Source organism: Lampetra fluviatilis, chromosome 32, assembly GCF_964198595.1.
Source record: "Lampetra fluviatilis chromosome 32, kcLamFluv1.1, whole genome shotgun sequence".
NCBI lineage: Eukaryota > Metazoa > Chordata > Hyperoartia > Petromyzontiformes > Petromyzontidae > Lampetra > Lampetra fluviatilis.
In genome coordinates this window covers 5,470,521-5,484,828 of record NC_136306.1, presented here as the reverse complement: position 1 = coordinate 5,484,828, position 14,308 = coordinate 5,470,521, and the positions used below count along the sequence as shown (strand labels likewise).

Below are 14,308 nucleotides of genomic sequence, written 5' to 3'. Positions count from 1 at the left end.
GCACATGGCCAGGGGCATTCAGAAAGAGAACAAGTCATTTGCCCCTGCCTCTCAGTAAGTAATTTTTACTAAAAAGCCATTAATGCCACTCCATCGCTAAATTGTATGAAGTGCATGTCCAGCGATGTGCTGGGACCACTTATGGAAAGGGCCCCACCATTAAGATCTTGACCGCAGATAGAGCCTTCAGTTAACCCCCCCACCCTCCCCCTTCCTCCCCCCTGACCCCCACCGCTCTGCTGTGCCTGCAAGCCACGTGGGTCTCTCTCGCCCACGCCACTTTCGTCTTGCGCCGTCCGTTGTGTTTTTTAGAACATCCCTGGGGGATATGCCGCGGTCGTCTCCCACTGGGGGCAGCTGAAATGGGGTTCGAATCGCGCGCCCTGCGATAACCCAGGCGGGTGATTATATGTCGTGGTGTTTCGGATGCAACATACCACAAAGGTTGCTTTGTAATTAATCTCGTGGTTTCGCAAATAGGACCTCGTGCATTTCAGGATGTCTTGACAAGATTTTGAACCTTCGGTAGTGAGAATAAAATCGGTGTTAATCGCAGGTGTTGTGTGCTAATAATGTCGCTGCCGTGACATATAACAATACACTATATCTCACGCTCTTCATGCAAATTGTATCTCACAATCGCTGAAGAACCACAGACAAAGCTGCGAGGCAGCAGCCAGGCAGTGAGCTGGCACTACCAACAATTGCCCAAGCTCTGCAACCCTCTATATTAAGATGTTTTCAGCCAAGTAATCATCGTCTGTTCATGTGGGAGGAAACAGGAGCACCCAGACAAAGCCCACTCGCGCGCCGTGGCAACCCTCTATCCCATAGAGAAGTGATATTAGTCCGCACTTTGCCGTAATCGCCTTCTCATGGCGAGCCAGGGATCGGCACCTCCTCAGTGCCGACGGGAAGGGAGTTTCGCAACGTTTGCGTGCGATCCACCGACCCTCGGCTATTTAGTGCGGGATTACAGCTCGAATACGTGGCGGCAACCACCCGCATATTAGCAGTGACTTCGCTGCAATGCTATTATCTTTTCTATCATTATTATTGAAATGTTAAGTTTTCTAATTCAATAAGTAACTATCAATAGCCTTCATGCCGTAACGAAATTATGTCCAGTGTTTCCTACAGGAGTCCCGAGACTATTTTGCAAGAGGGTGCTGCATTGAAATCTTTGGCCTTATATTAACGAGTGTTCGTGTGGGAATGAAAGTCATACGCGTCTAAAGCTACTCACAGATAGATACAAGAATCGAACGGCGTACGGCTATCTCTTGGTCACATTTTTATTCTATTAATAAAGCCTCAAACTGGTATCAACACGACCAAGGGATGCTTTGATAAGACGATCGAAAGCCAGTCGCTTCCAGAGCACTCTTCAATCGCTATCACCATGGTTACTGTTCCCGGTGGACTTCTCTCTCTCTTCGATTCGTCCGCCCATGTTGAGAGCCGGTAGAGACATTGGGAGTAGAGTGGAGAAATGTGGTCTCGTTATCAAGGTGTTGGTGAGAGGCAGAGGGGGTCTCGAATTGGGATGTTTTAAGTGAGAGACAACAGTGCCTCGGGTCCCCGAGGTCATCAGTCAATGGCCACATTCACTCATTGATTCTTCCATTCATGTCGGGGACTCGACCGATCAAACTGGCTCGTTTCATGTCACCCACCCTCTTGTGTTCATACACCGACAACACTGCAGGTCACAACCAACTTCGCTTTCCGCTTCTTCCCTCGCACTGCTCAAGTGTGGCATTTCATCCCATCACCTGCTGTACCCCAAGCTCTCTTAACTCTATGCAGGGTGCATATTCTTAGATTTTTTTTCGGTAAAGTCACGTAGGTAAAAAATTAAACGTAAAATTAATAAAAGTAAAATTAAAATAAAATAAAAATCACGACGTTTCGGAGGCAACACAAGCCGCCGTCTTCAGGTGGAATCGTCACAGCACGACTGCTGCATCAAATCTAGAATCTATGCAGGGTGCTTCAAAAAAATGTTAACACTTACATAGGACTATCCTTTTAATGGAAAAAAAGAATGGAAACTAATAATACACTGTAACGTGATAACAAGTGTGATGTTCATAGCTTCAAAAAGTCAAAGAGTCTCCACTTGTTCGCCATCGTTGTCAACGCGTGCCTGGAATCTTATTCTCCAGGTGGTCTCCAGAGCCCGGGAGGAGGCACATTCTCAGAAGTGTTAACACTTTTTTGAAGCACCCTGAAAATTAAAACTCAGACACTCGTGTTGGTTCGCCGCCGGCCACTCGGCATTGCCGGGCCTCATGTGCCTATGCTCAGCAGCCATGGTTTAATTTAAAAGGGAAATGCCGCTGCTGTGTCTCCGAGTTTAGCGGTAATTTGCGGTTCTGAAAGCATCGCACCGCTATCGCCAAAGGTCAAAAGGCGCCCCGATTCCTGTAGCGACTGCGGGCTACCATTCTGCATGCGTCTGTTTATTTTACCCCACTTACAGACAACGGGGGGGGGAGGTGGGGGGGAGAGACGGAAATTTTAATTAAAATCTCAAAGCCAAACAGACACCTCAATAACATCAACAGCGGGTGTGTGTGCGTATGTTTACTTAGGCAATGAATGTCATACTTCACCCGACGGGACGATATATACCCAGGGATCGATTTTACATCGATGGCTGAAGCCAAAACAAACAGACGGCCGTCTCGCGATGCACGCGGCTCCCTCTTAAACGAGCAGTGAATCCACCGGTGGTGCCTCGCTGCCGCCACCCAACCGCACACAAAGTCGTTCCGTTTCGAACCAACAGCCACCGATGTTGCCACCGATGTTGCCACCACCATTGTCGTGATGATTATTTTTTTTGTCCACCCTCCCGCGGGGCCACTGGCGGCCCCTGGTGGCCTTTGGTGTGGCCATTGATGTGCGGCCCCCGACAATACACAACGAATGTGAAAACACCCTCCATCATCAGCGAGCTGTCAAACCAAACGGTGGTTTCAAATGCTGTGGCGGCCGTCACAGTGATCTCTTATCGGCGAAAATGGTCTCCCCGCTTGCAATTAGAGAAGAACACTCGAGTAAGCGAAATACAGTTACCGTCACCCCCTTTTCAAACGACTTAAAAGCATGCAAAAAATACCACAAAGTGCATTGTTAGTGGCATTATCGGCACATCATTACATCGTTTGATATCGATTAGGCCTATGGCTAGCACGAGTGAAGGATCGGACTCTCTTGAGAAGCGATGCCCTGTTTGTATTCGTGGATGTTGTGGTACGTGGCGAGATGTTAACTACCTCGCCTGGTATGCAGGAGGCCGTGGGTTCGATCTCGACCCTGACGCCTGTATTTTTTAGCGTCTCCGTGCTCTCCGTGTGGTCGCGTGGTTTTTTTCTCCGGGTCCTCCGGTTCTTCCCTCCACGTTTATAAACATGCGTTTAGAGTATCTGTTTGCTGTCGGTTTCGTCAGGCTATCATTTGTGCGTCAGGTCGCTTCTAAAAAAGAGCTGTATACCTCAGTGGGCTTCACCTGGTAAAATACAAAATAAATGGCTTAGTTTGTGTAATAGGAACGCGTCACCCCTGCATCCAGGAGTGAGGCACTACCGTTCGGCACTGTCGAATGAAATAATCAACTTATTTTGACTCGAACTATGGCCGCTGAGTCGCGGCATTTCGCTGCATCGCCCGCGTGTTAATCGTCCCCGACCGCCGTGCTAATTATCGCGTGTGTGCAAACGTCAACGTCACCGTGTGTCATACGCACCCCTGTTTCGAACGTTCACGACACCCGCACGCTCCCATGCGACACGTATACACGCCTGCAATAAAAAATAACCCCCCCCTCCCCCGATGCTCCCCCTCGCCAACACCGTGTTATTTTTCGCAAGAGAATGCTCGGCTAAAAATAAAAAAGCGATGATCGCACGTGCGGAGATGTTTTGGCACGCGCTCCCCTAATCCCCTGCCTCGCATTGCCCCGTTCCCCATCTGCTCATCTCTGCCGTGAGCACCTCTCTCCTCGTGACCATCACCCACCCTCCGTGACTGTCACCCACCCTCCGTGACTGTCACCCACCCTCCGTGACTGTCACCCACCCTCCGTGACTGTCACCCACCCTCCGTGACTGTCACCCACCCTCCGTGACCGTCACCCATCCTCCGTGACCCTCACCCACCCTCCGTGACCCTCACCCACCTTCCGTGACCCTCACCCACCATCCATGATTGTCACCCACCTTCCGTGACCCTCACCCACCCTCCGTGACTGTCACCCACCCTCCGTGACCCTCACTCACCTTCCGTGACCCTCACCCACCATCCGTGACCCTCACCCACCCTCCGTGACCCTCACCCACCCTCCGTGACTGTCACCCACCCTCCGTGACCCTCACCCACCTTCTGTGACCCTCACCCACCTTCTGTGACCCTCACTCACCTTCCGTGACCCTCACCCACCCTCCGTGACCCTCACCCACCTTCTGTGACTGTCACCCACCCTCCATGACTGTCACCCACCCTCCATGACCCTCACCCACCCTCCGTGACCCTCACCCACCCTGTCACCCACCCTCCGTGACTGTCACCCACCCTCCGTGACCCTCACCCACCTTCTGTGACTGTCACCCACCCTGTCACCCACCCTCCATGACAGTCACTCACCCTCCGTGACCCTCACCCACCCTCCGTGACCCTCACCCACCCTGTCACCCACCCTCCGTAACTGTCACCCACCCTCCATGACCGTCACCCACCCTCCGTGACTGTCACCCACCCTGTCACCCACCCTCCGTGACTGTCACCCACCCTCCGTGACCGTCACCCATCCTCCGTGACTCTACCTTCTTTTGTAACTGATCCCACCTCCGTGACAATCACCCTCACTGCGTGGCCATCTCTTTCTCAGTAATACCCCCTCGTTTCATAACTTGTCAACCTCTCCGTTCACTTTCCCTTCGTACTCTCCCCGTGACTATCGCCCGACCTTTGTGACTGTCCCTCATCCCTTGACCACATTCCTCCCTTACCTACCGCTAGGAGTGTACATAGTCACGGCCAGCCCGTGGCAATTTGGTGCATTGTCACAATGGGCACGGCTGCTAATCAATGCAGCGAGTCGTTTGTCTTTTTCGTTTTTGACAAGGCAAACGTAGCCGCGTTTGAAGTCCCGTGCAGCTTCAGCGTGCAACAAATTCGATTTCAAAAGCGTCGAGTCTCACGCTCGTGATTATTATATGCGCGCAAGCTCAATTATCTGCAGTCGTCAGTAGCCACTGATGCATCCTCACCGCCCCACAACCATCACCCATGCCGCGACTATCTGTTCTCTCTGAACCCCCCCTCCCTCCCACCGACTCGCCATTACATTGTTTGTTTTTTTGTTCACGGGAGCTGCGAGCCCAAAGCCACTCGGCGTCGACCGCCACTACGAAGCCAAAACTCGGGAGCGTCTCCCCCGACTGATCCCACCCACCACCCCATCCCTCCCGTCACCATTGCCCTCCTCCCTCCCTCTCTCTCTGTCCCTCCCCTCCCTCCCTCCTGCTCGCTCGCCCACCCATCCCCACCCAAGGGATGCGACACGCATGGCTCCAACAGCTATGACGCATACGACAAAAACGAGAGGTGGAAGGTGGTGGTGGGGGGGGGTGAAACGGAGAGGTTCAGTGCTCAGTGGTATCCAGGCAGCGAGAGGTGCAGGAAGCCGAGAGCTCTGTGCAGTTTGACTGTCCGTCCATCTGTCTGTTCGGCTCGCCGGCCCTCCTCTGCGGAAGGGTTGGTGTCATTCGCGACTTTTGTCCTAAAAAAGTGGGCACCGCCTGCGGCTGCATGCTGACACGGTGTGGACGGGCATCGTCGGCGTCGTCTTCCCGGTGGTGCGCTCAAAACTCCCCCCGCAGTTGAATTTGTGGTTGCTCCTTGGTTATTGTAGCTGCGAGCTCGTGGGTCAATATCTGGTTCCTTTCCTGAGGCACGATCGCTAATTGCGATCAATTGTAATTACAATTACGCCGGTCAGTTTGTTACCGTGACTCTTTTTTTATCGTTCATTGCCACCACGGCTTTTAATTCAGAAATGTTAATTGCCTGAACCCGGCTATCCGAATGTTAATTCTGCGCGAATGAACACAGCGGTGTCGGCATCCTTTGTTTCGCCACAGCGGCTCACCTTCACCGATAGAACATCACCTGCATGCGCAACCCGATCTTGTTTAAAGTTTCTGCGGGCTCGCCCACCCTCCGGTCTCATCCTGCTGCATCTGTCCGCGCGCGCGCAAAAAAAAACCCGGCACGCAGCTCGCGTTGCCCGCTGTCGCTTGAACCTCGCGCGCCGGTGTGCCGCCACTGCCCTTGCAGGTTGACCGCTTGGATTGCTGCGCACCGTCGCTCCACCTCCTCCTCCTCGTCGTCGTCCTCGCAGTCCTCGCCCCGTGAACGCGGCACCCGGCGCGGTCCGACCGTCCGGCCACGATGGAGGCCTTCCCCACCGGCCGATTCGTCGCAGTAGTGGCGGTGGCGATGGCGGCTCTGCTGTGCGAGCGTCACCACCCCCTCGCCGTGACCCTGCCTCTTGACCGTGAGTAGCAAACACCCCCACCCCCCCCCCCCGCGCGCCCCTAAAGTTGATGCCCCCCTCTAAATACTGACCGATCGTCAACTGAAGGCTATTTTGATCGACCGCGTACGAATGCCGTGCGTTGGTGTCCCAGAGCTGGTGGAAATACATTTCACATTACCATGGCGGGTGCCAGAATGATTGGTGTGATGGACAGTGTTGATTTGCGGCAAAAAGTCAGCGTCAACGGTAGGAAAGAGCATCTCCTTGGGGTGGTGCTCATCGCAGTCTACATAGATGGGTGGAAATCCTATGTTCTTATGGTGGGTACCAGTCTCTGCTAACACAATCAATGTTGAGTTAAACAAATGTACCACTCTGTTTAATGACCCAGAAGGGATGATGATGTAGACTAAGTCACCATGAATGCACGCAGTTTCGTCAGATCTCAGAGGCTAATCATGTCTGAGCTTGGTTCTTGCTCGGATGGAAAACTGCCTGGGAATACCAGGTGTTCTGAGCTTGAACTGCAATGATGGCCCAAAGATGGCTGTACAGCAATGGATCCTTCAATCATATTGTGTAGAACTTCCTCTAGTTATCCCCTCGTGAGTCTGGATGTTCTCAGGGTCTACTGGTTTCTTACACATGACAAAACACTCGCTAATGGAACTTGCCAAACATCCCACCGCAGGAACCCCCCCCGATTAACCAAGGCTTTTCTCGGTCAGTGAAGGGCATTATGATCATGAGAATGGGCCGACTCAACAAAACAAGCAAACAAACCTTCAGGGAACTCGGATGGAGCGGTAGGGGCTTTAGAGGAGCAGAATGAGAACTCAGAACTCCCGTCATTGCATCAACGACCTTGCACTTTGAAGACGCAGCAGGTCAGCGTGAATCTGCTTGCTTCAGTGAGATTCATCGGGCAGATTTAATTAGACTCATCCCGCGCTGCTCAGGGTGCTTCCCAAGGAGTGACCTTTTGACCCCTTTTCTGTTCCCTTGTGACCCCGTTTGATAAAAGTCCACAAGCTCTCAGAGTCCTGCCTGGGCTTCTCACAGTGACATTCGTCACAGAGATGTGCCTCGGCCCTGAGTCTGAGTGGTAAAGGCACAGTCCAGCAATTGCTTGCTCATGGCACTGCTGGCGGCAGTGCCTCGACTGGAGGGAGCTCTAGAGAGCCCCTCTAAGAGGGTAATTTGGCCTACTCTTCCGCAGTGGCCAGATGCTATCGAGGTGGGAGTACTCACACTTTACCCCACCACACGCAACCTGGTAATCGTATTGACTCTTCTGAAACGTTTCGTCTTACTATCACAAGCAAGCTTTCCTGTTTACATTTTTTTTTTATAACGTACAGACCTTTTTCAATCCACGCTTGCATGAAGGCTTCTTCTCTGTGTGGGTCTGTGGGTCTCTTTGCGAGTCGATAGGTCTCTCTGTGAGATAAAAGCTTCCCCGTGCCATGTTTGTTACGGGGGTTATTTGACCATGCTTCACCAAATTGGTCACCGCGGGTTTATGAATGTGTGGGGGGTGGGGGAGGAGGATGCCAGGCCCTGATCAGGTGTCACCTGCCGCTGATTTTAACGTAGCTAAATAACCTCGCCTGTTCCCTCCGTAATTTGAGCAGGCAAAATGACGATGCAATTTTTCCCGATGACGGCGCAAACCGACCGTCGCCCAAGCCAACGAGCGTGGCACGCCCGCTGCAAAACGAGGGAGCAAGCAGCAGCGGCTGAGCAGACTAACGGAAATACACCGCAGTCCGCGGTGTGCCTTCGTCGTGAGGCTAAATCAAGAAGAGAACATAAAAACTATAAAGAAACCGGAATATATATATTTTTCCAAACAACAAAAGCGGTGTCAAATTGTGGCCTGACCTGCCAGGCTTTTTGCTCGTATTAGTGGCAATAAATTAGTGGCGGCAGGCGTCGGTGGGCCTTGAATTATTGACGAGGGGGTTGTTGTTGTTGCGCTCACGTCGGTTTTTCATTTCGCCGTCGAGGCGAGGGGGGGCCGAGGGCGGGAGCGCGCCTCGTCGCGATGGAGAGCGGCGCGCCGGAGATGATCTCCACATAAAGAGCCACCCCCCCCTCCTCCTCCTCCGCCTCCCACACTCTGCACTCTCCCGTCACATCCCGACTCCCACCTGCCTCCCTCTCTCCATTGCCTCTCCAACCACCCCAACCTCCCCGCTCAAAGCGAGATCGAATGCCCCCCCTCCTCCTCCTCTCCACTCCCCCCCGCGCCCCCCCCCCCCCACCCCCCATGAACGGGGGCAGGTGAGGACGTACGCAGCGGGAGAGGCCCCAGCCTGTGGCGCACCTGCGCTCCCTGGCTCCGTGTGCCTGCCTCTCTCCCTCTCTCTCCTGGCCGTCATCGACGAAGCCGCCGCTCCACACCTACAGGCTCGCACCTCGTCGCCAAAAAACATCCCGACGAGCGCCAACCACCGTCGTTGTGTGGAGGGGGCGGGGCGGGGGGGGGAGGGAATTCGTCAATCTAAAACGAGGAACGTTCCACTCCCTGCGAACGCACCCATGAACGATTTTGGCGCTGCGGTGACGGCGGCCCTATAGGCGCCTGTCGCGAATGCGTTGTTTGCGCGAGTAGGAAGGGGGGCGGGGGTGAGGTGAGGTTCGTGTGTGCGCGCGTGCGCATGCCACGTGCGCGTTGACTCGTTGACTCGTTCTCCGCCGTCTCATTAACGTTATGGACGCGTACGAGCATTTCAATCGCGCCGCCGCGCTTTCTCTCGCTCGCGGGATGTATGAACAATGGGTCGTCGCGACGTTCCACGCGCCGCGGGTTCAGAGCCACGCTTCACGGGGCCGGCGCACCGTGGTCCCCGGAACACGGCTGGCACCCCCCAACCCCCCCCCCCTCCCCCCCCCCCGGCACAAAACAGCTTCGGGCGAACCGCGCCAGCCCGTTCCGCCGTGCGCGTACCTTATTCTATTACGACATCAGAGCGCCGGCCATAATGATAAGAGCGAAGACAATGGGCGTGCTGAAATAGTCCTCCCGAGCTGGGATAATTGAAGCCCGCCAACGAGTCTCAAAAAAAAAACACAAAAAGAAGTGCAACTTTGCAAGACGTGAGGCGCGCGTAAATAATTAAGCCCGCCCCCCTCGCACGCGATCGCTGTTATGAATAGTTCAGCGTCGGAGCGCTTAAACATTTATGAGTGGCAGTCAGCAAGCTGCTCGGACCCTGCGCGGTCACCGGGAGCGAAACGTTTTTTTTCCGAGGATGTTCTCGCCGCCGCTTGTTGTCTCCGTGAGACAGGCGCAAGAGCCTGGGTCGAAATGATTCCTCCGCGCAGTGATGGAGCGTTGCTTTACCGGCGTGGCAACGTCAATCGATCGATTTGATCGTTTGAACGGTGTTTGTCAGTGATGACCAACGAATCAAAAAATATATTTTTTTTTTAAAGAAAAGTTGCACTTCTCAATAGGAACGGTTTACTTTCGAGCAAGCGGGCATAACCTGCCTTAGCGGGCGAAAACATTCCCCTGCGGTGGTATTCAAGGCCGCTGATGTGGGAGATGTGCTGTTGGTCGCCACGACGGTGATGGCAAAGTGCTTGCCACAAATTCACCACAACACCTCGCTGATCTCGTCAAGGAGCATGAACCTTCGCTCAAACTCCGGTCATCCTTGCAGCAGCGGCTTTTGGCTGACCTTTGAACAAAGACGGCGGCCACCGCATCGCCCGCTTTCAGATGCGCTTCTGCGGCCGTCTGGAACGCTCTTCCTTCCGATGTTAGGATTCCACTGGAGCTACGTACTTTTAAATCTAGATTGAAAACTAATTTCTTTAGAACTGCTTTTTGTGTTTAGTTAGCACGGTTGGCTGTGTACAGTGTGAAAGAACTTCAACATACGTACCATAGGGTGTTTATTGTGATGACACGACCTGACGTGGAGTAGTGGGAAAAACACGCATTAGCATAGAAATCCAATTGCCTCGCTGCGTACGCGGACACGACGCCACCAAACCTGCCGTGTGCCGTGCGTTTGTTTTCCGCGGTCAGGTTACGATTAATCCACTCGAGTCGTCTACAGCACCCGAAGCTGCGCCGCATCCGTAAATCCCCGTGGATGGCCGGGCAAGTTTGTCATCAGCAGGGAGCGGCCTCCGAGCCGGGACGTCGTGAGCAGTCGCTGCCTCGAGTGGCTCCAGTCAAAACCGCCCCCCACCGGACAGCGCGACGGACGAGCGTGCATTTGCGCGTCTGTGTACGATTGCATTTATATATATATTGTAGTCTTGCAATGAATGCGATACAGCCCAAATTAAGCACATTTGCAAATTGAATGCGGCTATAATTTGGATTTTATTCGGGGTGACGGGTTTCCAACAACCCCCCCCCCCCCACCACCGGCCCCGTGGCAATTGGATTTTAATCGTCGCTGTTAAGAATCGCAAATAGAATTCAAGAGTCAATTCCTTTTGATGACATTGAAGCCAATGCGGCAGCATTACTCGAAACGGAGCAATTCTTACACGGCGCGATTCAGTGCACGCGGTGCCGCTGACCTTTCAGAATGAATACGAATCGGTGAGTCGACGCGTAAAACCGGTTACGTTGAAAGCCCACACGTGGGACCGCATGTGAAGTCGGCAGTACAGATGGCCGAGAGGAGAAATCTCCAGTCTTGGGGGCGGTGGTGGGGGACAGCTGCAGAGAGGCAGCGACGTACCAATTGCGCGATTGGAGTTGAGGATTAAGCGGCTCGGGAGTGTGAATACGTGGCCGCTGTTACCAGGCCCAGTGTCACCGCGATGATTCGTGCTCACCTCACGGATTGGTGGTTCGACCGTCGTTGCTCAGAATTTTTCGCACCGGACTCGCTCCCCCCCCCTGCCGCCCCATCAGTTTAAATCGTAGATCGTAATGATGTTATTAATGATAGTCTGTAAACATCGATGGCTCCTTAATGGCGATATTACACGTGGAAATATGGCACTGTTGAACATGCTAATAACGTCCCCCTTATTTATGGAGGTGATAGCCCCCTGACATCCATTATCTCCCGTACAAGAAACCACCCGACCTCTCTGATTGTGTCGAGGCAATGATCCGCCGTGGTTGTGCAGTGCGATTGCGCACCACACTATGAACCCGCCAGATTGCGTTTTATTCCCTGTCACAGCCAACGTCCGTGGTGGGAGATATCTCAATCGATTCTGGGCGGGCGGGCCCCCCATCCCCCCTTCACCGACCCACACACTGATCAGCGTGGTGAAGTATGCTCAAACAATGCCCAGGAGGGGAGGGCCTTCATCCCACAGTGGATTGATGAAGAGCCGTTAATGTTTATTTTACGAAGGTTATAATGTACCCTATAGTTCAGAGTGGGTAGCTGGCTGTCCTCACTCTGTTTTTATTCAGTCATTGAATATGATCATAAACTTATCAGAACGTTAACAACACAGACGTAACAATACTTAAGTACGTAGCCAACCATGCTAATCAGAGGTGTGGGGGAAGGACAACAAACTAAACCTAAAAAAATCATTTGACTCCAAATGTCCCCCCAATCCCCCCAATGATACTCTCTTACATTTAACAATTTTGTCACCCGAGTAGGTGATCTTGTTTTACGTGCAGCGTTGAACCTGTCACAGGCGCGGTCCTTTGTGATATTTCGACAGACAGCGCTGCATCAAACGAAATATATAACGTTACTGATTTTATCCTATTTTTTTTTTCTAATTGTGGGTTTTGCAGACACAAGAATACAATGACCCACTTTCTGGGTACGACATCACTTTTGGGAATCACACGTGGGAGGAAATTGGAGGGTTTTTTTTTTAATGAGTGACTTGCAGCAGACGGCACGTAATTGGTAATTCTGCACCGAAATGATTGGCCGGCTATGGGAATTGCACCGACAGGCTCCGTGCGTTGAGGTTCTGGTGATGGACCGCTAAGGCTTCTCCCGTACACGAGGCATACCCTCGCACGGACAAATCAACCAACGGTAACGGCACTTGTAGACATTAGCGCACAATGAGCCATGCAGCAAATATCGCTCCTGAAGTTGCCTCAATTGACCGTGTGGTTCCGCACCGCGTACACGATTACGAAATTATACCAAACACAAAGTTTTAGCAGCCGTCACAGTGGATTGTGGGCCATAACATTGCAAACGGACGAGGGGCCTGTTTAACCATGTGATGATAAAACTAAGATTTAGATATGTCCGTACCGGGTCTCCCTCTGCTGATGAGACTTTTATGGGGATTTGATGCCGTGTCCTTACTCTTGCCTGGCTTTTGTTTTTATCAACAACAGTGGCTCTTACACAGACGTGACCTGCTGACCTGTGGTCGACACGCAGCAGAGGGCAGCAGATCTCACTCACTCTGCACAGGAGAGTGATCTTCGTTGAATGACATTCAACCCGATATATTCATTCTCAGAGCTGGCATTCAGCCCGACTAAGCGCAGAACCAAATATAATGTGATGAGGAGGAGGTTTTGTGTGTGTGTGTGTGCAGTCATTGGTGGCCGTGCTGAGACCATCAACCCACTACACTTGAGAACCCCGGCTTAATCACGGGTGGCCGAGACGTGGATTGGAACCCAGAACCTCGGTGGTGTTGGCTCAGAGCTCTGACCTCCGAGCCACCCCGCCACATATTCCTCTGTTTATAGAATTGCTTATTTTTATTTCCATTAGGATTAAGAGGGAGGGGAGAAAAAAACCCTTCTACTTCATTAGGGAGAAAGATGGCTCTCCTATTACACGACGCGGAAACAAATTGAACAGAGCAAAGTGGTACAAATGGAACGAGCGCTGCATTTACAAATTGCATTTTAATTGCGGAAATAAATAAGTAAATTTAGCCGCCGTGGCAAAGTAGCATCCGCACGAGAAGACCTGTAAGGCTCGTGGTTTATTGTTCGTGCTGGAGCGCAGGGCAGGCTGCCAGACTTTACGCGTGGTGCCCAGTGTTGTGTAGCTGGCAGAGTAATGAATTTAAAATTGCCTGTCTCGCCGAGGCACGTTACCTCGCCGCGCTTATTGCGGGATGGGGGGCTGCAAGCCCTGTGGTTGTCGTGGCTTTTCTTTTCCAGGCCCTCCGTTAGCGTCGTAAATATTTTACGTATAATTCGGCGGCTGATTTGCCGAGTGGGTGGGGCGGGGGAGGGGTCGGGCGGGGCGGGGGCGTCATTCCCACCTTGCCATGTGACCTACCACTCAACGGACAACATTCAAGGTAATTCGATCGATTTTGATGGAGCGTGTTTGGTGGTTCACGAGCCAGGCCTTTAGATAATAAGTACGAGCCTCTTATATATTTATACGTATATACTGAACACGGGACATATCCATGGGGGGTTTTATTTGTTTTTTAAACCCAATAAAGCGGTGGTTTTCATAGCAGCATTACAATGCACTTACAATTCAATGTGGATTTTATGTCGCGTCTAAAATGGACAGCTATACAGAAACAGTGGGCGTAGTAATGTCAGAGAGAGAGAGGGAGAGGCAGTCATCTATTGGCATAGGAAAGACAAAGGGTCCTCAGCCTTGGCTGGAACAGGGGCAGGGCAAGGGAGTCTGCAGCCCAGATGGCTGGAGAAAGGGGGTTCCAGACAGTGAAGGCAGCAAAGGAGAATAAGCGACCTCCCACTGTGTGAAGGTTACCTGGGAGCTTCGACAGAAAGCCTTGGTTGCTGGAGCGGAGAGTGCGTGGACAGGAGTAGAGTGAGATGTAGGGGGAGAATTTGGAAGTTAT

The 14,308-nt window shown here is 52.5% G+C and overlaps 1 protein-coding gene across 14 annotated transcripts in view; it reads left to right on the top strand.

The window, feature by feature from the left end:
- Positions 1–14,308, top strand: part of LOC144943679 (neuronal cell adhesion molecule-like) — a 168,836-nt gene that overhangs the window by 76,056 nt on the left and 78,472 nt on the right. For all 14 annotated transcript variants that reach the window (XM_078871386.1, XM_078871387.1, XM_078871390.1 and 11 more), the window contains one exon: positions 6,346–6,565. In XM_078871386.1, coding sequence (XP_078727512.1) covers positions 6,460–6,565 — 106 coding nt within the window. In that variant the 5' untranslated portion in view covers positions 6,346–6,459. The remainder of the gene's footprint in view (positions 1–6,345; positions 6,566–14,308) is intronic.